This window comes from Aythya marila (assembly GCF_965140915.1).
Source record: "Aythya marila genome assembly, chromosome: 1".
Classification (NCBI taxonomy): domain Eukaryota; kingdom Metazoa; phylum Chordata; class Aves; order Anseriformes; family Anatidae; genus Aythya; species Aythya marila.
In genome coordinates, this window is record NC_139042.1 from 196,733,203 (window position 1) to 196,758,822 (window position 25,620).

A 25,620-nucleotide genomic window follows, 5' to 3' on the forward strand; every position below is an offset into this window, starting at 1 on the left:
AATCAGTAATTAATTCAAACTAACTTCAGTAGCGCAAATCAGGTCTTAGGTTTGAATCCCAACATTTCATATCCAGTTATTACACATTTCAGAGTCCACAAACTAGTTGCAATAAGGAAAATGAAGACGACATTCAATGGAGTCTAAGAATGTTCTTAGGCAAGGGTTTAAATTCTGTACCCTTTAATTTTAATATGAGTAATATCACATCTACAAAGTAAAGTCCAGATCCCACTGAAGTTAGTAAGAGGCCTTCCAGAAATTTAGATGGGCACTAGATCAGGTCCCTTTGTTATTATAGAGAGAAATATGTTAGAACAATTAAAAAAAAAAAAAAAAAAAAAAAAAAGTATCTATAGAGTGTCCTTTCTTAAGAGAATCCTGTAGTTATAACAGTTGCCTGGTACGGTACCATTGGTACCAACAAGAAATATTCACAGGAATAAATGAAGTACAAATTCATTACCACACATCATTATTTTTCTCTTCACTTGCTCTTCAAAGCCTCATGTGCCCTCGATACTGAGTTAGGGAGAGCAAGAATGCCTGATGAGCAAGCGCATACAAACATGTTAAGTTCTGGAGCAGCAACTCTGCAAAACTTTTACTGAGGTGCTGCCCGGAACAAACAGGTAAAAATCCTTACACGTTGTCTAACAAAAAACAGTATTTTTATCATATATATATATGTGTGTGTATATATATATATATATAAATCACAGTCTTCTGCACAGCAGAAGCTTATAACTAAAATATTTTAGGGTTCAATTTTTTAGATAGACTTAAAATGCCTGCAAATATAATACAGTGAGCACATAATTCTTAGAATACAAAAAGTGAACATGGAATTATATATTTCATCCACATTCTATTTGTGATTGATAACAAAACTCACTTGGAGTTTTTTCAAAAGTCTCTCTTAAAAAGTTAATCCTTTCAGTATGCTATGGTCCGTATATACTTAGTAAGAATACACCGTTAACATACATGGAAATAATTAATTGTAAATACAACAGGCTAAATCCTGCCCTCTTTAGGCCTGGTGAGTGAGAGAGCCCAAAAGGAGCATAAAGCCTTCAGAGACAGACAGAATAGATCAAGACAGACTATCCATGTAGCATCCACAACCTCAGATCCCTTGTACAGGGAAGTTGCATCTTGTCCAAAACTATTTACATCAGGAGAAATTTCAGAAGTTCTGCTTGCTAAAAGACTTCTTCCTATGCACCAGTAAACTGCTGGATGCTTGACACAAATCTCAGCAAGCCAAACCACTTAAGCATGGGCCGAAACTCATCCTAGTCCACCAGGAGAAGTAAGCATATCTGAGTCCCACTGAAGTCAAAGTGCACTGCTGAAGAAAATAATTTAGTGAGTCAACATGAGCACTGCCTCCCATGACAGCTCCTCTGAAGCTGTTACTTTCTGTCAGGGCAGAATTCAGCCCTGCATTTTTTGAATTAAATGAAATATTCTTTTGTATATATACATCATGATGTCAGCTTAGTGGCTATGCAGTTAGATATGATATGTATACCTTACAATTTGCTACTGGAAACATATACAATTACACAGTCACACGTGAAGTAACAGTGCTGTTACTTAAGTGATTACAGTAGTAAAAATAACTGGATCTATGTTGTATCAGCTTTCCAGAAATTACAACCCCCTATAATAACATATTGCTATCTGCTAATTGTGTAATGATTCCAGACATACAACTAAATGCCTGAAGCAGAACAAGCTCTTATCTGATGCTGAATAGTTGTTCCCTTTCCCAATCAACATAAAGGAATGATAGTTCTACATACAGGCAGGAAACACAAGATACTAAACAACTAGTGATGTTTTTCATATTTCATACAAGATAAGATCCCTGCAATAATTTTATTACTCTGAAAGGAACTATACAAAGGATATGTTTTTGAACAAACTAAGGTAAGGTCTTATGGAATATCTGAAGTCTCTGAAAAGACTATCAATGTATAACTAACTTTTACCAGTACTAAGTCTCTCAGCCAGGAGTTAGATTCAACTATAGTTCTTCCTGATATAAACAGAGTTATTTTAAAGAAATACCTAGGAGCATGTGAATTTTTTACACCTGCCTTTTCAGAAAGATTTGGGCATATTTAGTTGAAATTTCTTTTAATGGCAAAAATCTGTCAATGGTTAATCAAGATTAATGGGAGTTAGAGTTGATGATCCTTATGGGTCCCTTCCAAATCAGGATATTCTATGATTCAATGATTCTAATTTTTTAAATTTTATCAGATACATTTTTTAGCATTGTAAATTCACAGTTCTATATCTCTTCCTTGATCCAGAGGGTTTTTGATATATCTCTTGTGGGACCAAGTACAGAATTAAAAGGGACCAAGTGCAAAACCAGAGTTTACAGGTACTGTGTAAAAAGAAGTGATACCGACTTCTACAAGAGCTCCACTCAAGGAAGGCTTGTCAAAATGGTCAACAATGAAAAAGACTAATTTCTAAAGAGACTATTTTTTAATGAAATATTGAAGTATTTGACCTCTCATAAAGGGGTAAGAGAAATAGAGTCATATACGCTGTCATTGATAGACGTATTTATCACTCAGTAGATCTTTTGACATAAATGAAGAAAAGTACATGGCTCACAGAAAGAATAAGATGTGTAAAATAAAGCTATAATTTGTTTCTCCTTTAAAGATAATCTGAAGAGCAGCATAAAAGAGGTCATATGATCTTTTTCTACAAAACCATTTATGATACAGTAATAATATTTTTGAAAAATTGTTTACCCATTCAAGTATCTTCAGGAGATATGTCACCATACTTGCATATACTGTAAGTCACTCCAATATTTATAAAACAACATTGATAGACAAAACACCAAAAACATCCATAAATATTAAAAGAATCTCAACAAACTTGACTATCAAGTAGTTAAAAAATTGTTGATCTTTACATTACACATTAATTCTATGCTGTCCAAAATCTGTGAATGGAAGTTCTTGAGTTTTTCAGGGTTTTCTGTAGGTCATCATGATCTTGTGTATCCACCGGGAATAATACGAGACCCGAACAAAAATCCCAGGACGATTTCGAATGGCGCATCCACGGCCAGGAACAATGACACCCACTACTATTTTCAGCCTGTTTTGTTCACAAACCAAGGGACCACCATAATCACGCTAAAAAAAAATAAAATAATAATAATAATAATAATTTCTGAAAGTGTTACAAGGAACAGTTCCCACCTGTCCATTACTGCCTGGTTTCTCTTTGGTAGGACCTAGCTTAATGAACAGGCATTAGAGTTATACTTACCATTGGAACACAGCTTCCAATATCTCTTTCACAGCCAGAATTTACATGCAAGTAATCCTTCTTTACATATGATTCTAGTAACTTCAGACTACCAGCTCTTACTCTCCTGTTTTAGCTAACTCCAAGTATAATATTTGTTTATGTGCAAATAAGCGAGATGAGGAAGTGAGATGACTGTTAAATATATTTGTTGTGATAACAGACTTTGTTTCAAAGCTTACTGACAGAACAAGGTGGTTATCCCTCTGGCAGTATTTCAAGGCATTAGGATGAGAATCTATGTGTACTAGTAGGCAGGAAAAAAAATAGTAGTACTTTGCAGTGTAAAAAATGTAACTTGTTAAAACACTCATGTTCATTATTCTGTGTGAATGAGACAAGTATACACCTCTGCATGTACTCAGTGGAAAATTGGTTCATGTCCAGCTCAGATCAGTCTTATTTAGCACTAAAATCCATACAAATTAAATTAGATTCAAAATGTAACTTAGGTAAATTCACATAGATACATAACTTGAGCACAGATACTAAAGTTTTAAATCAAGCAAAGCTTAATCTAGCAAATTAGCAGCAAAAGAAGGCAGTAAATGTTTGTATTGGATAGTAAGACAGTTTAAAAAGATAAAAGCTAACAATTAGCATTTTATTCTCTCTGACTCACCAGAAGAGTGGCAATGCTTGTTGTTTATTTGTTCAATTAGCTTGATCTGATTGATAGCAATAGTCAGGTAGCTATTGAGGTGTGGTAGTGGTTGTAAACCTCATCTAAGGATGAGAATTCAGCTATGTGGGCATTTCTAGTTTGTGTTAGCTAGGCAAAATAGTATGGAGGAGGTCAGTCTGTGATAGATTATCAGAACTATTGCTCCTGAGAATGATCAGAAGGTTTGGATTATGCTTGCAGCAATGACTTGATCCATGTGGCTTATGGATAAGTAAACAATTTTAAATCTGTTTGTTATAGACAGATTGAGTTGGTAATTAGTGTGCCTCATAGGATTAGAAAGAGATAATGTAGCTGGTCTGATAGGGGCCCTATTGGTAAGGTAACCTGTATAATAACATACTCACCTGATTTGAGTCGTAGGGCACCGAGTAGCATTGAGCCTCCAAGGGGGGCTTTGGGGAATCATAGGTGTAGGCTGTATAGTAAGGTTTTTAGTATGAAACTGTAGTTTAGTTATATTCACATAGATCTGGGGCTTGAACACAGTCGTTTCTATCCAGGGAAAATTTACACTGAATCTAGAAAACTAGCTGCAAAACTAGGCATTAAATGTGTTAGGTAGTGAGATACGGTTTCAAAAAATAAAAGCTAATATTTCACATTGTATTCTCTTTGGATCACCAGAGAAACAACAATGCCTGACCTTTATTTGGTTATTTTTTCCCCCAGCTGATTACAGATTAGTTCCTACATGAACAATGAACTATGTCAGTATCATCAAAGCTACTCATAAAACATTTTTAAGAGTGGAGTTTCACCTGCCAATCTGATTTTGTTTCTCTGCCTGTTCTTTGCTGAGGAAAATAGCTTCAAAGGGGAACTCAGGGAGCTGGAAACCATGTGGTGATTAAGACTGATTGCTAATATTAATTCAGTCATTTCTCCTTGCACAGGAAAACAAAGTGCAGGAACCCCAGCAGACTTCCATGCAGATGTTTCATTTATAAACCTTAACATGTCTAAAAGCCCATCTATGATGAAATATTTGATTCTGAAGGAAAACAAAACAAAACAAAAACTACACTTTGCTGTAATAAGAGGATCCTATGGGATATTAATAATAAAAGGAAGAGGCCTCAGCCTGATGAAGACTTAGTTTCACCATGGTTTGGTAGTACTTCTGGGTAGGGAAAACTTCACTGTTTGGTTAACACTGGTATTAAGAAATAATCTCTTTTTCTCCGGGTATTGAATACATAATAATACTCAGGACTGCCTTCTTTCTACATGTCACTTCTTCAGGCAGATTTTCCACACACAAAGATATCTTCCATTCAAAGATATGATTTATTGCATTTCTCCTCAGATGTCCTTTCTCCAACATCAACACTAGTCCCAAGAAAACCAACTGTATCAAATTACACTATCACTGAAGTGCTTTCTCCCCTACTCAATATATTATGGCTCAGGCTTGATTAGGGAGAAAAAATCCTCCTCTCTTCTGTCTAATACTGAATCTCATGTTTTTTGGATCTTTCTTTCATAACTTTACTAACTCCACTGAGCAGTGACTTCTTGGTTTTGTTTATTTATATGTTCTTATTCTTTATTTTGTGTGCAAAACTTCAGCTAAACAGTTAAACTTGCTCCAATCTTTGTGTTCTGTACAATAAGTGCTAAAATGGCCTGTGGGCTAGCAGTAACAACTTATTTTGATTGAGTAGAAAGCAAATTTATGTCAGACTAGCAAAGTGTTTAGGCGCAAGTATATTTAACACGTATGTAAGCCCTTTGCTGATGTGGAAGTACAGTACCATTGAAGCAAAGAAACTTCTTCCCACACTGGCAGAAAATAGATCACTAGAAATGCAAATCATTTTCCAATGCAGAAGATTCACATATGTATTCTGTGATTATGTGTATTGCGTACAAGTTTGACGCAATTATAAAAACTCTAGTAAATTGTTTCTGAGAAAGAAATAACCATGTTGATGGCTTTAATACACTCATAGGAAATGTAATATTTACCTCACAAGGCCCAGCACCAATGGTTTCAGCCACGGCACAGATTTCTGACTCATTCACTGTGATCTTCCCTTTGAGATATTGATTGCATTTCTCATTCCCCAAAATAAACAGGTTTGCTACTCGGAGAAGGCCATCATAGTTAACTACTAGGATTGAAAAGAGAATGAAAACTTTACTCTCTTGTAGGGAAAAAAAAAAAAAAAAAAAAAAAAAAAAAAAAAGTATTGAAGATCCAGGCTGGATAAGTTTACTCACATAACTTTATTCTTTGCACTTTTCCCTGGTACTCACATTTTCATTCATCCTCATTGTTATCATGCATATAATCAAACATATCATGAGAGTCTTTTGGATTTTGTATATTTGGTACAAACAAAATTTGCAAGAAATTTGCTTTGTGCCATGTCTCTTCAGTTCTCTGATAATATCTGGAGATATTTTTTGTATTAGAAGAAATGGCTAGATAACTGGGGTTATTCTACAATTTAGTACCAACTTGACTCAGCACATCATTAATAGCAGGAAAAGTGAGAAATGTTGTCACTGTCATCAGCAGAACAAGGATTTCACTCCATGCCTTAAGCAGGGGTTAATGGGCAACAGTGGCTGCTCCAGCCTAGGGAAGAACATGTGACCTGAAAAATACTATTACAGTGCAGAGTTTTTCTCATTTAGTGCTGGCTCAGCTACACTGAATGACTTCGTGCCTGCAAGGACAGAGCCACAGCTCTATGCAATCTCCTTTCATCAGCGTCAAGGTCAGAAAGCAGGAGCCCTGTGGAGCTTGTTCTTGTTCTACATGGCAAAAGACAACTCTGTACAAGCTTCAAAGACAAATAGAAGGCCCAGACCTGCCCATTCTCTTCACAGCTATCAAAAAATGCCAACCTTGCCCTTCACTAAATTGTTATCCTGTGTTCTTAAAGAAGAAATCAAAATAAATAAATAAATAAAAAGGATGTAACACTTTTTCCTTCCCTGACTGGGATGCTATGAGTATTATATTAAGTAGCATATAAAATATAGTACGAAGTCCTTAGATGATAGATGTTACATATTTATAGTATTACGTAACTCCACAGCATAGCAAATTCCATTATCAATTCTCTTAAGCCAAGCTTTTCTGTGATGCTGCCCCAGCCCTACTTCCGTGTCCCCCAGATAGCCATTCCCCTCAGAAGAAGGCTAATATACTAATAACACTGGGAACATCAAAGGCAGTCATCTGGAGAAGGACTGGTACAGATTACTTGCCACCCACAAAGAAATGTGGAGTAATGGTTACAAGGGAGAGAACCTCGGAATTACAATCTACTTTCTGCTCTGCGTCCAGGACAGCATGAGTACATTGCTGCTGCTTACTCAAGGTCTGTGGCAAAATAACATTTGAGCACAGTAATTATTGCAATAATTACTGTCAACTGGCAGCTATTAACTTTATCATCAACACATCATTAGACAGATAGAGTATTTACCAGACTAAATAAATGTCTGTTCTGTCACATATTTGTATTTACTTCACACAAAAAACTGTGCTTAATGAACATCAGTAAGGCTGCAAAGTCAAGTACTCAAAAGTTAGGAAATGCCAGAGAGGGATGCCTGTGTATCCTTAATATACTGTCTTTGTGTACGTTAATTATAATAATGTCTTTGATTACATTATCCTGTATTAATTTTTCCACAGGGTGGCCTGCTTTGGGATATAGAAAAAAGGTGCTCAAGTAGATGAAGAAGAATTTTTCAAAAAAGGGTTAGAACTCTTCAAAACAATTCTGACAGATTTTTCAAACATGTAAAACATTTTTATAGTTTGTTCTTTGAAGCATTTGAATCATTTTGCCAGTCTTTGGAGGAAAAAAATAAATAAAAGATGGGGTAGAAAATATTTCAAATGAAATCATCTTAAATAAAATGCTCAAAGGTTTAAAGGTTTACAAAGCAAAATAAATTTTTAAAAAAGTTGAAACTGCATTTTATAATAAAAAGTGTTGGACAAGCATGGCATGAGGCAATAACACCAGCCTCACCTATGATAACAAGAGGAAGGAAGTTAGCTGTCAATGTTTTCATTTAGTTTTTAAAAATAGTCTCTTACATCCAGTGTATCCCCATCCATAAACACTGCAACTGGTCTTCTCTGGAATGGTACATCCAGAAATGGGCAATCGAATTATTTCTACATAAGTTGTCAATATGGCAGGTCTGAAAAGAGAAAATGAACAACAGACGTAAGGAATTTTACTTCACATTCTATAATCTACCCTAAAAATGATTTTAAGTGCCTTTATAGACCACAGCAGTTAAAAACTGTGCCAATTCTTTACCTCTCTCTTCCTTCTTTGAAGAATATGATGGATTCTTCTACCTATTTTTTGTGTTACAGCTGTGAACTGTCAAAAAATTTCTTGAAATTCTGTCACTACTTTTACACTATTTAACTTGGGTTTTCATCTTCAAAAGTAAGTAATGATGACATTTCATTTGGATATATAGTTTTGCTAATACAGAGAAAGTTTGAAAGCTTATATGTACACAGATATCTTAGTTGTAATCTGCTGCTTATTCTATAAATGAAAAGCATATACTAGCCAATGAGTGTGTGTGTGTATATATATATATATATATAACGCACTGTAAATTAAACCTGGTTATCGGGGAAAAAAGTATTTAGGCACTATATTTCAGAAGTAACATCTGTTCCGAGTAAAGTGAATAAAGATTAATATTTGCGTATATCAAGTGAAATCCATCCACTTAATATATCATTTCTTTATGTGCCCAGGAACAACTGACATGAACATCTTACTATTAGAAGCTTAAACTTTAGAGATGTCATCAGCAATACCATGATTGTACAGAACTGAATTTGCAATGCTTATTTAGGAAGAATTTCAGACAGTAGCTGAAAATCCTGGAATTAGCAGTAGTAGCTACTAACCTGCTAAGTTTCAGCAAGACCAAATCTGACCCTGCAGGACCATATACCAGCTGAGAGATATTCAGAACTTGTCTGTGCTTCTCCTCTCCCTTTCCTTTGATATTATGGACTCCAAGCCAGGCTTTGTAGTCTTTCAAATCTTTGTACCTAAAGTAGGCAAAGCTGGTTAGAATTTTGCTGAATGTATAACAGAATAACTCAAAAATTTCAGCTTACTATGATTGTACCAGAAGATCTTAACTAACAGTCTTCACTAGAAGTGGTTCTACACTGCCAATTGTTACTCCAAAATCAACATGCTCAAATGTATGCTTTTGGTCTAAAGTTACTACATAATTTTATTGTTAACCATGACTAAAATGTAATTTTTGTTTTCTACTAGTATCTGAACATCTGGAGGCTTGGAAATTATGGACCTTGAAACTTTTCAAGATTTGCTTAAGAATTCTATTTTATCGTGTCTAGTTCAGCAGAAGCATGGGATTATTTTCATAAAGAGGCTATTGTGTAACTCTTACACTTGGAAAACATTCATACCTCTATGTAAAATAAAGTTTTAGCTTAACAATAATAAAAACAGAAAATGGCAAGGTCTCACAGGAATTTTTATATCAGGTGAGTAGTGTTAAAGCCAAAAAGGAGTGAAAACTGTTCCATTTAATTTAATGAATTGTTGTGCTTTTAAATAACAGAAGATACGTATATTTCAATATTGCAAAACTACAGACTACTGTACCGAGAAGGGAAACACTGTCTTGCTGTTAGAACCCACTCTTCCTTTATCAAAGTACCTCCACAGATATGCTTATTCCTGAAAAATAAATAAATAAATTATATATATATTTATATCTTTCTTTCTACCTGGACAAAATCTCTAAAGAGTGTTGTTGTCAGCTTTCATTTATGTATTCCTCAGGTGTAGGGAAAGGTGGCTGGATGACAGCCTGTGAAAACATTTCACTGTCCATTTGCTATACATTTTGAATACATGTAGTAGCATGACTTTCCAGATTTGATTCAGTTTTTATAAACCAGGAAGAAACAGAAAATCATTTACTTTATTTATTTAGTGTTTTCACAGATGGGTTTAAATTAAGAGAGCTATCTTTAAAAATAAAATAAAATAAAATAAAATAAAATAAAATAAAATAAAATAAAATAAAATAAAATAAAATAAAATAAAATAAAATAAAATAAAATAAAATAAAATAAAATAAAATAAAATAAAATAAAATAAATAATAAGAAGTGGACTTCTTTGTAATAGGAACTGGACTGAAACGTTCAATCAACACCCCAAACTGCCAACAGATGTAAACAACATTTTTCAAGTAAGTATTATTCAAAGCATTGACCTCAAGGTAGAGAGTTACTATTTGATTACCAGTCCTATGAGATTTCCATTCCCACATGCTTCAGTTGGAAGCAATCTGCAATGTATGACATCCTACACATGATTATAGAAAACCTGCTGTATAATATATCAAGCAAAATTAAAACAATAAAACATGACATTTTCTTCAAAAATAAAGCTGACATTAAAATGCAAATTAATTAGTTTCCTTCTTTGTGCCTCTAAAATCACATTTATTTTCTACAGCTCTTTGGAAAGTGAATAAAATTGTTAGCAATTTGGGAGAAGCTTGAAATCTTACAAATTATAAATTCAAATCACACAAATGTTCACAGCTTTACAGGAATTGTTGGAAGAAGTCCAGTCTCTGTATAGAGTTTAAAGAAAGCAGAATAACACAGATGCTTTCCTATTTTGTGTTTTTTGATTTTTGTTGTTTGTTGTTGTTTGTTTGTTTGTTTTCATTTTGTTTTATTTTTGGGGGTCATTTTTATTATTATTTTATTATTATTATTTTAGGTTGTATTTTGGTTGAGGAACAGACTGTCTGGTCGGAGAGGCTGGGGTCTATAAAATCTTGATTCTGTCCAGTTTTACTATAAAAATGTCACAAAATGGAACATAAATGTGGTTCTTTCATGTATACATGTATATCATTATTTATCAATGCAACTTTAAAAGATTTCATAATCTGCTTTACCAGACTGACAAGTAGACAGATGAAGGTTATACTTCTTATTTAAATGTAGCACAAAATCCAAAGCTGATTTCCTGGAATGGATGAAATTCCTCTAAATATCACAGAATCACAGAATCACAGAATTTCTAGGTTGGAAGGGACCTCAAGATCATCGAGTCCAACCTCTGACCTAACGCTAGCAGTCCCCACTAAACCATATCCCTAAGCTCTACATCTAAACGTCTTTTGAAGACTTCCAGGGATGGTGACTCCACCACTTCCCTGGGCAGCCTGTTCCAATGCCTCACAACCCTTTCAGTAAAGAAGTTCTTCCTAACATCTAACCTAAAACTCCCCTGGCTCAACTTAAGCCCATTCCCCCTCGTCCTGTCACCAGGCACATGGGAGAATAGACCAACCCCCACCTCGCTACAGCCTCCCTTGAGGTACCTATAGAGAACGATAAGGTCGCCCCTGAGCCTCCTCTTCTGAACAAGCCCAGCTCCCTCAGCCGCTCCTCGTAGGACTTGTTCTCCAGGCCCCTCACCAGCTTCGTCGCCCTTCTCTGCACCCGCTCAAGCACCTCGATGTCCTTCTTGTAGCGAGGGGCCCAAAACTGAACACAGTACTCGAGGTGCGGCCTCACCAGAGCTGAGTACAGGGGGACAATCACCTCCCTAGCCCTGCTGGTCACACTGTTCCTGATACAAGCCAGGATGCCGTTGGCCTTCTTGGCCACCTGAGCACATTTAAATATACTTGATAACAGAATCTGGATCATACGTATAGGAAAGCATGTCATTGATTAATTTAATTAATTAATTTTATAAGTGGGCATTGATTGCAGATATACAAGTTTGTAAGCAGCACTAGGACTTTACCATTCAGACACAGCACTTCTATTTTGAGAAGTGTTAGTTATAGTTAGACTTTTTCAGAATAAATGTTAGATTACAGAATCATTTATGAACCCTCTACCCCTCCAAGAAAAAAATTGGAGTCATTAAGATTTTGTTTCAGAAAAAAGTCTATCTGCTTCCCTGGTAACAACATAAAATATAAGTACATTTTTTTACATACATGTTAGACTTATATAATACTTAAAAATATATTTTGCATCTGGAGTATTTTAGGAATCCCTTCTTTTAAAACAAACAGAAAACAACAACAACAACAACAACAAACAAACAAACAAAAAAACATCTTCAGTCATTTATGAACTCATTTACTTAATGGAATTCTGTAACATAGCACATAACCTAGGGTCAATTTGCTTAACTTCAGCTATTTACATTTTAGGCACTCAGAAGTAATTCACCTTTCTTGTCTAAAAGTTCATCAGCCATCAAGGCTGTTTTAAAAACAGTGGCAAGATAAACTTTTCCAGGGTGATTCATCATTTCAGTCCCTCTACATGTTTATTTAGTCCAGGAATAGAAGGATGTTCCTCTAGAAATTTATTTCCCGTCCATCTGCTAAACTTTTAGAAAGATATAGACCACTACGATATGAGCCCATGAGAATGGAACATTGACAAAGATGAGGAGGACTCCCAGCATTTCTCTAGCAATGAAGAAATATAGAAAATAGACTTTTTGTCTTTTCTTTAGCCTGAAAGTATTAGTTAAGTTAAAACATGTTTTTAAAAGAGATGACATAAGCTAATAGTAATAAACTGTACTGTAATCTGTACTAGATGACCAAAAAAAAAAAAAAAAAAAAAAAAAGATCCTTGAGATCTATTTCCTGCTATCCATTTATGATTCATACTTCTAGCTGATGAGTTATTAACCAAAGAGTAATGAACACAAGAGGCAGTAACTCTGTGTTCTGGCTTTTACACAGTAGCAAACTAAGATCTGCCATAATGTAATACACATTTCCAGATGTACATGTTAGGGTCTTGATTTACAGAGTGAAAGAAATTTCCTTATAGCTCCTACTTATTTTTTAATACAAAATACATTTCAGTTTCATGCAGTTTTATGAGCAGAAAGCTAAATTAAGCAAGGGTGTATATCCTGAATCTAATACTTCATATCTAAATGCACTGGTATTAAAATACAGATATTGACATGAACCTCAATTTTCTTCAATCTGTAAAGTAAACAGCTTAAGGCAGGGTGTTAAGGGAATGATGAAAAGATCTGCAGTAGCTGATCTAAAGAATCCAAAGACTAGAATGCTGTGTATGCGTTAGAAGCAAGTTCGCAATAACTAACATATAACTGTTTCATTGACGGACTGAAAGCTATAGAAACACCAGATGTTCCAGGAATGCTGATTTCCTTCTTTTACAGGATTTAACTGCAATCTACAAATATTCTTACTACAATCAACATTTTCTATAGTTCCAAAACAAATATCCTATTAGGTGCTTTGTCCTTCTTATCAAAGTGATAATTACCTGTATGTCAAACTAACCACCCATCCTTCGTTTGTTTGAGTTGGGATTCCATTTACAACTCTCAAATGTTTTGTTGAGGCACAAGGAATGACAGTATCTGAAAGCAGGTCCAGAGATCACATTTTACTAAAAACAGCGGTAGGAAACCTGTACAGTTACACATAAGGACCACAAGAAGGTCAATATTTATCATGGGTAGGGTGTTCTTTCCTGAGCTAATGAAATATATTTCTAAAGTATCAAAACTACTTCAGTGAAGCTGGTTGACTCTATAGAGAGAGTTGTAGGGAATATAAAATACATATTGTTAAGTTTATTACAAACAATTCTATATTTATAAAATAAACATTAAAAGTCATTACTATATCTCACCACTTACGAGATAGGAATATGAGAATAAAAAGTATAGTAAAGCTATTCTACATTTGCCTTTTATTTATTTATTTATTTTTCTTCCCCAAGCTGTATACTTAATTGATCTTTGTACCCTTAATTGATCTTTTTCTTCCTTCTCAGTCAGAAAGAAATGGCTAGTCTTGTAGGATATAATGCATGCCAGGGCACAGTACATCTGCAAACTTACCATCCACACTGGTTGTAGTAGGAGTTGTATCACCTTCGCCTAGACAGACACATAAGATGAACACACAATACAAAATTAAAACAAGTCTAAAACCTGAACACAGTCAAAATAAACAGAAAAATGCATAGTTAATTTTAATATTTCATGAAGTTTAAATTTTCAGTGATATCATTCTGTAAAACCAGTTTGGTCAGGTTAAATAGGATGGAAGAATTTTATACCAATAAAATGGAATAAGAATTAAACATTTTTGCAACAGTGGTTTTAAGGATTTCTCATCTTGGCTGAATCTTGAATACATCAGGCTCTCTGAAATGCTCAATTTCCACATTTCATTTAAGCAAGACAAGGCAGAAAAATGAAATAGTCTTTTTTTCTGTAAGCATACAGGAACAGTAGAAGTCATGTCATTAAACATAGATCAACTTTAAAGAAATTTTCTAATTTCCTTAGAAGTCTTTAAAACTTAAAAAAAAAAAAAATCCTACTATATGTTGCTATCACAAATAACTTATCTTTATGAAATTGTATTCCCCAAAACTGGATTTGTTCTTCCATCTAGTCTAAGTCATTATGAAGTTAAAATAAAGTTGCTTAAACTGTCTTCAAAATTTTTGCTTTCCATAAAGTCTGAAGTGTGGCCTAGTGATATGAGCTTGATGTATGGATGTAGTTACTGCAAATTTGTGTGAGCAAAATTTAAACTGTCTTATCTAACTAGATTTCTGTCATTACCCAAATATATAAATGTGTGTAAAGATATATATATGGATATAGATTTCAACTATATATAGTTAAAGTTATGTGTATATATATATGCATATGAATATGAATATGTATATGTGTATACGTATGTGTATGAATATGTATATGTAAGTATGCAAAGTTTAAACAGATCAGTTAAAGACACCAAGTACACTTGGTAACTGCCAACATTTTGTTCCTACTGGTTAAACTGGTTACCAGTACATGAATAAGCTATTAGTAGTTTAACACTGGCCCACACAAGTTGCAATTCTAAAACAGACATATTCCAGCATTAGAATCCAGTCATCATAATGCTAACCATTACCTACAGTACAAACATGACAAAAATATTTTGTGAAATTTTCCTTTGGAATTGATAGAATTAACTAAGAGTGAATAAAATTTATATTCAGTCAGTTATTGTTCTTTATCTACATTGACATTTGCACATTTTGTTTACTAATCACATAGATGCCAAAAAAAAATCACCTGAGATTTCTAATATCACCTCATAGAAATGCTGCAGTTCAGACTATGGGGAAATGCTGTGAATTACTGCTAGGAATGAATTTAACATTATCCTCAACCTCTAGAGATCACAGACATACATTCAAAAGCCTGATTTATCATTCAAATGTTCTCCAAGGATATATACCACTGTGATTTAGCAATAGGAATTAACGAGAAAAATCTTAAACCTAAATGTGAATTGCACATCTTTTTTTTTCAGCATTAATGTATTTTTTCCACCTACCTTCAGTTTATTACTGAATTCTCTAAGACTTTTAATTCTGTATAGTTGAGCTATTTAGCTTTATAACATGCAACTTTAGAGGAGTGATTTTCTTAATTCTTTCCAGGAGTTAAATCATCCCACAAACATCCAAAAGCAGGATCTAATCTATATAGCACATATACACATCATCATGCATATAGTGAGTTATCCTCACTTTATAAATACAGAACACACAAACAAACCATGAAGCTCATGCCACAAAAGATAGCTGTCCCTGGGTTTCTTAAGGCCACAGCCTGCATTCTAACCACTAGACAATTCTTTGTTTCCATCCAGCCCTCATTCAATAGCTAGATCTGCTGGAATATGTTTGACTATTTGTAATAGCCCTTTTAAGCTCCTGCTGCATAAATAAGCCCTGAAAACTCCAAACTGGTCAAGGATAAAGACCTCCTGTTTATACATTGCACAAGCAGCTTCTCTCCATTCCTTCTTAGTCGTATGTAATTGATTCTTGATATAATTATGCATTTTCTGTTGCCACAAGTGACAACAGAAAGGTATACACTGACACCATGGTTTCACTGAGACCGCACAATTGACAATGCCTGAGGCATACCAAGTACTCACATCGAGAAATAGGGCAGTAATCCCAGGGAATGAGAGGATCATCTGTGTAACACCAGGGACCATGAAAATCATCATCTGGATTGCGGCAATAGTTTTTCTTCAGTTTACTAACATCTGGTTCTCTGAATATTTGTATATGCCTACAGGGAAAAAAAAATCAAAGTGTTGAAAAGCTTTATACTATAGCCCAAATTTTCAGAGGTTAAATATTGCTTTGTCCCACACTGTAATATTAGCTGATTGAGAAGCCTACAGGTCAGTGTTTAGGGCTGGTTAAAATCAAAATGAAGTTGAGTCACAAATATTCACTGGATCTTTGTCCAATTTTCCTCTGGTTGGTATTTTAAGCAATGAGTGGACTTGCTGGAAGGTTTCTAGATCTCTCTCACTTGAGCTAAAAACCCTGGATACCCTCAGGAGGGATCTTTAAACTGATTAGAAGAGTGTTTATGCTGCATTCAGGCCTGTTCTGGGAACGCAGGTTATCTTCTCCCTGCATGTTTACAGTTAACAGAAGGGAGCACTGAATCATCACAGAAGAAAGCTGAATTTTAGGTAAAGGAAGGACAAATGCAAGAAAGTTAAGCAACAGGAAAAGAAAAATTTGAATGTCTCAAACTACAGTGAAAAGCAACCTAAGCTGCAAACCCACATGAAGCACTTAACTAAAGGTGAAAGTCTGAGGTGACAATCTGAAGCAGAGAAAGATGTTTATTTCTGTTTTTTTCAGACAGGAACGTACAGGTTTCTTAAGTTACAGTTGTGCTTCCCTCATAGTTAATAACTGACCGTGCAAATTGCTTCTAGCACACCCAAAACAAAACCAGAGTAACTGCTGAACTGCGACAAATACCTCCCCAAGGAAGTTCCCAGATAGAAAATTAGTGACAGTAAGAGAAGGAAGGCTGATCTGTCCTCAGGATGATGTGAATGTAATTGCATCAGGCATCTGGTTGGTACAAGGTTCAAGCTAACTCATTCACATCTAACTGAAGAATTCTCTGAACTCTCAGAAGTCCTGACCTTAAACCTCTGCCTTCCTTAGATAGACAGTAGACTGGAATACATGTTCTGTCTCTAGCTCTGTGTAGGGGAAACCACACATAGTCCAGCTGGTGATTCTAGACAATGCCACTGAAATCTGCCTTCTGTAATACAGCTTCTCTGGAGACTGACTTACTGATTTACTTTTTTCCTGTTACTCCTGAAATTTATAAGTCTACCCTTCTGAACAGAGACAACACTGATGATTCTAGCGTGATTGAAAAGTCTTAGAAACTCACAGCTCCTCTTGTACTTTCTGCTGATTCATTTTTACCTGAACAAGTAAAGCAAAAAAAAAACTTGATATTTTCACTACTTGAAAAAGAAAACAAAGCAACAAAACACAATAGAAACTGCAATTTACTTTTATGACATTTGATGTCAATGTCATTAGATCATAGACCCGTGATTCAGTTTCAGTTTGCATGGGACCACAGGAGGTTTCAAGTCCAAGTCATGCTTGAAGCAAGATGAGCTAAGAGAAAAGATCAAGTTCTTCGGGAATTTATGTTGTTCAGAACTTTGAAAATGGCAAATATAAATATTAAGCAAATGTAACATAACCATTTCCTGCTTCATTTCTTAACATCTCATGTAAGAAAAACACCACCACCACCAAAAAACACTTAAGGAAAAAGATGGGGCAAACCAGACCAGTTAACTAAACACTAAGTAAAATGCTGAAGCCTGCAATTAGTGGTTAGTCTGAATAAACACATGTTGTGTAATATATTTGAACACTGAAAGAGAAAAAAGGCAAGGCAAGGCAAGAAAAGAAAAGAAAAGAAAAGAAAAGAAAAGAAAAGAAAAGAAAAGAAAAGAAAAGAAAAGAAAAGAAAAGAAAAGAAAAGAAAAGAAAAGAAAAGAAAAGAAAAGAAAAGAAAAGAAAAGAAAAGAAAAGAAAAGAAAAAAGATTGCTAAGATCTCCAGGGTATAAGGGTCTATGTTAGAATCACTGCAGAAAAAACAGATGCCGTCTGGAGGTAGTATTTATTCAGGACTCACTGAACAATCTATTGTCTATTTCATATGCACTCACCTACGTAAGTCTTCAATATTCTTGTCCCATGTGGAACAAGTTAGCCCAAATCTTGTCTTGGATAGATTTCCCATGTAACTCTTGCCATTGCCACGATAGCAATCTGAATAAGACATGTTGAGACAAAGAAAAGTGGAGGGTGATTGTGCAACACTAAAGAGAAAACTCTTCCTTTCCATCAGTAATCCAAATAATTAAAAACAAGTTTTGTATTCAGTAAAGACTATATGATATAAATCAGGCATAAATATAAATTAAATCATAATATAAATCAGAAAAAAAAATGAGAAAGTTCACAGTAGCATTTTTGTCTTACTGAGATAAAGTGGGACAATTTATTTCATAAATAGTTACTTTATGGTTAATTTAGAATGGTCACAACAAATATTCTAAAATTTGTCAGGAACTTTTTTATACAAACCACCATCCTTCCTCTTCCCTCCCTTCTCTCTGTCAGCCTACCTTCAACTACATGCAGACTCTGGATACCGGTTACATTTTTAAATTCTTGATTTAAGTTCTATTTTGGCAAAATCAAAAAAATCAACATGGCTTTAATTTTAATATAATTTGAAAACTTGCCTGATCACTCTAGTAGAAGTCATGTTTAATTCATGCTTTTATCCCAAGTGTTTTTGAGACTTTTCAAGAGGCTTATTTAAAACGATCATTACTCTAAAGACTTTTTGTATAAAGCATTTCATTTCATATTCATCAGTATTTTTACTTTTTGATAATTGATACTTTAATTAAAAAAAAAAAAAAAAATCAAAATGTAATCCTTGCTCTGACAGAACTCTTGTAACTGCAAGTCCTTATGTCTTAAGAGATAAATTAGCTAAAATTTAGATGAAGATCTTATACACTGAAGTTGGGTAGTTGGTTGCAGGTCTGAGCCTCAGTTTATGGTATGGTTGACATAAGTTCTCAGTGGGCAGTAATACTCCCTAGAGTAATACCAAGACCAAGACTGAGGAATGACTCTAGGGAGTGTCTGTGGACTTTACAGACAGGGGTAATAATTTAAAGAGAAAAGGGAACTCCTATGTTGTTTTTGTTTGTTTGTTTGTTTGTTTGTTTGTTTGTTTGTTTTTTCAGTTTAAGCCATTTTAGTCAAGGGGATATATGAATAATAAATAGACCACATTTGGTGGCCTCATTTGCAGTTATAGAAAGACTGTAAACCACGAAATTGCAGGAAATAACTCAGTTTTGGGAAAGGCCTTTCAAATTAAGAAAGGTAGCAGAGTGGAGATTCACCTTGTCTAAAAATCAGACCCCATAGTAAACCTTTACTACAGCTTTTCTTGCTGGAATTAACACATGAACCGAGAAATGAATCTCATTTACACCACGATGAATCCCAAGTATGCAAATAACACAAAAGCAGAACTACACAGGTGTAATGCAGATGTACTGAGATCAACTTCTTCAGTTTTCATGCCTGCCTATGTGCTATTTGGAAGAGTACAGCATTCACTTAAAGTCACGTTATCACCTTTCCTTCTGTTACCTTGTTCATTTGATACATCACACTTAGGAATCTGGGAGCAATAACCAATCCGGATGTTTGGGTCAGTAGTAAAACACCAGGGTGATTCAGATCCATCTGGATTTCGGCAGTAGTTCTCCCTCAAATCCCTGTAAAAATAAATATGTTAGCTCACAGCAGGGAACACCTAAAACCACTGATGCATTCTATTGCTTTTTATTATGAATTAGTAATAATATAGGCTCCTTGAGGTCTATGTGTTACTGATCATTGTCAAGTGCAGGGAGGTGAGGAGCCAGTAAGAACACAGTGTCCAGAAAATACTGTAATTGTAATGAGAATATGGTTACGGGAATTCGTTTTTAGTGGATTCGTGTTTTGACTGGCTATAAGATCTCATTTGAAGATTAATAATATTTTCAATATAGTTTATTTTTATTCAGGATTCTCCATCAAAATTTGCATGCAAGCTGACATTGGATACACCTGCAATCCATTACAAGTGCTTTTAAATACAAACATTACCACAGTGCTTAAAATTCCCTGTACTTGAGTGGTTCTGCTGAGCTTAGAGAAACAAAGTCCTAAAGATTGTCAGTGATTCATTTAAGAAACTGAATCTTGGAATATGAAAAAATGTATGTAGAAATTCTATACAGCTGTTACATTTAAAATAAAAGTTGGCCACAAGGGAACATCTTAAATGTGTCTTGCAGCTTGAATTAAATAGTCAAGCCTCTTCAATGTAACTTTTATTTTCCCATCTCCTGACAGTTGTTGCCATGTACTGTGCAATGCTGTATTTCACTACATTTTTCCATCTGCAGCACTTACTGATAATAGACTATGGAAAGAAGTGTCCTAGTGCTGTAATTCTTACTCTGCGTTTTGAACATTCATACAAGGGGTTTTATTGATTTAACTCAAGATACTGGCCTAAACAGCACTCTACTCTACTAGGGAAATTCTAAAAACCTTTGTGGGTTTTAACCTTTAGGGCCTAATCCTGCAGCAGTGTTGTATAGGTACAGCACAAAATGATTTAAGCAATGATTAATTGTCTGAGAAACACCTGTGGGTTTGGGCTCAAGCACTAATTTATGGGTAAATTCAAGATGGTCCTGAGACTGACAGAGGAGGTTTAGTGTCAGTCCTATTTTCTAATAGAATGATTATTGTCATATTTTCAGTAGAAGTGTCACTGTGCACAATATTTGTTTTGCTTAAACAAACTATTGGTAAAGAGTGAATCTGAGTTGAAACTGGAATCTTTTCTTTACGAGTTGAAACTGGAATCTTTTCTTTACTTTGCAAGATCCATACTATTGAATCCCAGCAGAAGTCCAGACTGATATTTAGCAGTCAATAAAGATATTTCTTGTAAACTGAGCTTTAAGTCCATGCTGGTTGGCTTGGTTTCCTCTATACTCATTAGAAAAAGGACTGAATGAGTGTGATCAAGGTAACTTCTTAAAATAAGTAGATAATTCATATGCTAGAAATGTATCTCACTTTTTGGTAACAGTTCAGAAAGTTTAGATGGTCCTTCAGGTAAAATCAGGCTTATTCATGTAAATACATTTAGTTAGGAGACAGAAAAATGATTAAAATCACAGCAAATAAAAGAAGTATCATCAAAACTTACAAATGCCAAGTATTGCCAGTGAGATTATATTTAGGTAGCATTTAGGGCACATTAAGTTACATTCAGTAACCAAGCTGCAAACAAGTACTTATCTCCATGAAGGAAAAACAATAGTAATGTATGAGCACTGCTGGGATTCAGGTCCCATCCTGGGAAACACCCATACACTTAATAATCAATTAAACACAAGCTTGATGATAATGTTTATTAAAAACAAATAAACAAACAAAACTACATTTTCAGACAAATGCATTTAGAAACTACAGTTTCACACAAATTCATTTAGAAACAGTATTTTGGTATAGGAAGAATTGATTTCCCCATATTCAAAAGTTTTCTAGCAAGCAAAGTAAATGCATCCCACTGCAGTGAGGGACAGGGATTCCACAGCCTACTTTGGTGGCATGAAGTTTAAAAACAACAAGAACTGGTCTTTGCCTACAGCAGTAACACCCATCTATGTCTACTCACTTGCACTTGAAGTTCTCAGGAGTGATGTTGTGCTGGTGAGGAAACTGAGAGTCCCACCTTTGGCACTGGATCCCACTCCATATGGTGTTGACTGTGCCGCGGTAGCCCTCACCCTGCCCCTGGATGCACGTTGTTGTCTCAGCCACTGCCTCCGTGCTGTTCATGATACCTGTGTCTGCAGAAGAGGTGCTGTTTTATTTTCTTAGGACTGAGACTGGTTCAAGGTGTTAGGCTTGTACTCTGAATTGCAGGTCAATTTGTGGGAACTGGAGTTCTTTGGTGATATTCCCACTCTTACATGCCTTTTACAGAATAATTATCTACTCTTCCCATTGCATGGATATCCACCTGCAGGCCAAGACTCTAAAAACTGTGTACCATTTAAGAGCTTTTCTTAGATAGTTTATATAACCATTTATAGGCATTATAGCCATTTATAACATTGAAAGTCAATTTTCTTAGTTATTGTTTCCAATTAAGCAAATATTTTCTCATTTGCTTAGCTTTGCACACAGAGTGACCACCCATGTGTGCACTGCTAAACATGTTAAAATATGTTTGCAGGATGAGAAGAAACTAACTGTTTTTCTCCATAGAATTCCCAGAATATCAAATTACAGAGTTTAAAAAGAAAAAAATCTTATTGTAAAGTAATGTGCTAAATCCTCCCCAAAGCTTCTCTTTTTATATCTGATATACTTAGAGAAAAAAAAAAAAAAGAGAGAGAGAGGGAGAAAAGAGAAAAAATAAAGCCTTGTTTTTAGAAATCAAATATCATTATTCTCTAAAGAGAGACAAATGTCTTAAAGACCAAGAAATTCATCAGACTAAAGATCTTTTACAGATGGTGATATAGTCTGAATTCATTCTAGTCTGGACCATCTTTAACTAAATTCATAAAAACGGTTTCTGAAATGACTTATTCACATAACTTGAAAGTCTCTTATGCAATTTTCATAATTAGAAATTAATGGCACACATATTACATCAGATATATACAAAGTAGTACAAAACTAAATATACTACAGTAAAACAGTGCAACTATAATGTCCCCAAAAGCTTCCAACACAATATTTTTTTTAAGTAACTGTCCATCTGTTGGTAATTGCTGTTGTTCACAAGACTACATTTATTAATTATCCTAAAAGTATTGTTGTCAGCAGTAAGTATGTTAATAAAGTTTTCAAATTACTTTTCTGCAAATAGTCTAGTGATTATAACAATATTCATGTGTTTTACTCTTAATATATTTCATGCTAGGTAATTCAGCCAGTTCTGTGAACTTGTGGAGAATATGGTTCTCAAGGAAACCAAATGTCATAACAGATGGGTTTGGTTGATTTGCTGTCTAATCTCTATGTTAAAGATCACTTTTCTGTCAGATGATAACATCAAGTTCTGAAGTTGAATTATACATTTCTCCATGCTGGAGAAAAATTCCCCTTTTCTCTTCGTCTGGTTGATGTTTTTACATCAGAGTTTCATGGTTAAATTAATTTCCTGTCCTTCCATCCCAAGGCAATTTGTCTACAAAGTTGTCCCATTTCAATGGGATTATGAATTCTAAATTCATTCCAAAATGAAAAAGACCTTACTTCTGGAAGCTTCTGGAAGTTTCTGGAAGCTGATAAATTTACTCTTTTTGATGGGGTCATCAAAAAGACTTGTAGCTGTTAACTATATTTTTAATAATTATTATTAATTTTATACATAATTGGACAACTACTACAAAAAGACAAAATTGTACATTTAATGGAAATACGCAGCTGCATATTTCAGCTTTCCACCATTACTAACATACAAAAACAAGTTGAAAGCATATTCCAAGAGAGCTCTTAAAATTAGATTAAAGATCACTACACCACACTCAAATACATATTTGTCCTTTCAAAAATATATGAAAAGATATAAGAAATATATGAAAATAGATAAGATCTATAAATATAAATAAATATAAATTTAAGCATACAGAAGACATCCTGGATGCATAATATTTCCAAAGTAAATTAATAAATTGCAACTATCCAACTGTAGCAAAAAAGACTTGTAGTATTACCAGTAATTATGCATAAATATTCAACTTAATACAAATTAATCTTATACAAAATAAGCTCTATAGAAAGACCTGACATACTCATGAAGTTAATATTTCAATTGTAATTTTATAATTCATTATAGTAACACATCAACTCCTTACCCATGATGTGGAAAAAGTAATTAGATTGTTTTTTACATATTTTTGTTCTTGTTGGTTTTTTTTAATCACATGCCTGAATAAAATAAAATAAAATAAAATAAAATAAAATAAAATAAAATAAAATAAAATAAAATAAAATAAAATAAATAATGCGTCAATTGATTTTAGAAAGCTCACATTTTTTTGTGAAGAATTCCTTCTTACATACATAAAGGTACAAAGCTCATCACCAAACTTTTCACTACATGCCCTGACAGTGAACTCTATTTGTAGATCATATATTACATTAATTTGATTGTGTTAAAATGTTCTCATTAAAGGAACTTCTAACCAAATTTTCCCTTATGAATACTTACACAGCCAAGTCACTACTGGAAAGCCTTACATAATGATGGCTAAGAGAAATTACTTCAGCATCGGCAAATGAGATTTAACAAAGCAAATGCAGTGTCCTGCACCTGGGAAGGAACAACTGCATGTAACACTACAGGCTGGGGAACGACCTGCTGGAGAGGAGCTCTGCGGAGAAGGACTTGGGGGTCCTGGTGGAAAACAGTTTGGCCATGAGCCAGCAGTGTGCCCTGGTGGCCAAGAAGGCCAATGGGATCCTGGTGTGCATAAAAAGGAGCATGGCCAGCAGGTCAAGGAAGGAGACACTCCCTCTCTACTCTGCCCTGGTCGGGCCTCACCTGGAGTACTGTGTCCAGTTCTGGGTGCCCCAGTACAAAAAAAAGACAGGGATCTCCTGGAAAGAGTCCAGCGGCAAGCCACAAAGACGATACAGGGCCTGGAGCATCTCCCGTGTGAGGAAAGGCTGAGAGACCTGGGTCTGTTCAGCCTTGAGAAAAGAAGACTGAGAGGGGATCTTATCGATGTTTATAAATACCTGTATTGTGGGAGACAAAGGGATATGGCCAACCTCTTTTCAGTAGTGTGTGGGGACAGGGCAAGGGGCAATGGCCCCAAAGTGGAGCACAGGAAGTTCCACAACAATATGAGAAAGAAATTCTTCTTGATGAGGGTGACAGAGCACTGGAACAGGCTGCCTGGGAAGGTTGTGGAGTCTTTTTCTCTGGACATATTCAGGACCCATCTGGATGCCTATCTGGGCAACTTTCTCTAGGGAACCCGCTTTGGCAGCGGGGTTGGACCAGATGATCTCTCAAGGTCCCTTCCAACCCTACAATTCTGTGATTCTGTGATTAGCTACTGCCACTGTGGCATCTCTCAATGAGAATTCTAGTGTTAAAAGGATCATTAAAATATTTTTATTTGAATTAATAAAGCAATCCTATCATTCCAAAATGTTTACAGACCTCTCCCCAAATTCGTCTTACTATACCTACATTTCTTACAAATGCCTAGTTTTCAAACATGAAAATTTAGACCTAAAAATGTTACTGAAATATAATTCTAAAATTTAATTCTGAAATTCTCAGGGCTCGTGCCCTCAGAAACAACCTCTCCTAGTCCAGATATTTAGTCTCAGCAAGCTCAGAAATTATCCTAAAAAGTTCAACAAATTCAGCTGGCTATTACCACAAAGAGGAATTATGGGAATGATCTTTGTTCATGGACACAAACAGTGGCATGCTTTAGGAGCAATGACTGCCTTAGTGGGCATTACAAAGGTGTTCTGTAGAACATAA

General features: G+C 34.9%; 1 protein-coding gene across 3 annotated transcripts in view; it reads right to left on the reverse strand.

Moving 5' to 3' along the window:
- Positions 1–330: 330 nt before the first annotated feature.
- HGF (hepatocyte growth factor) overlaps positions 331–25,620 on the reverse strand; it is a 63,342-nt gene continuing 38,052 nt past the window's right edge. For 2 of the 3 annotated variants that reach the window (XM_082784673.1, XM_082784672.1), the window contains exons 8-18: positions 21,775–21,949; positions 19,680–19,807; positions 18,167–18,269; positions 16,084–16,223; positions 13,971–14,009; positions 13,388–13,484; positions 9,685–9,759; positions 8,949–9,095; positions 8,106–8,212; positions 6,008–6,153; positions 331–3,176 (exon numbers count right to left, since the gene is read on the reverse strand). In XM_082784673.1, coding sequence (XP_082640799.1) covers positions 3,006–3,176; positions 6,008–6,153; positions 8,106–8,212; positions 8,949–9,095; positions 9,685–9,759; positions 13,388–13,484; positions 13,971–14,009; positions 16,084–16,223; positions 18,167–18,269; positions 19,680–19,807; positions 21,775–21,949 — 1,328 coding nt within the window. In that variant the 3' untranslated portion in view covers positions 331–3,005. Of the gene's footprint in view, positions 3,177–4,383; positions 4,455–6,007; positions 6,154–8,105; positions 8,213–8,948; positions 9,096–9,684; positions 9,760–13,387; positions 13,485–13,970; positions 14,010–16,083; positions 16,224–18,166; positions 18,270–19,679; positions 19,808–21,774; positions 21,950–25,620 lie in introns of all 3 variants that reach the window. The other variant, XM_082784674.1, reaches the window with a different exon arrangement.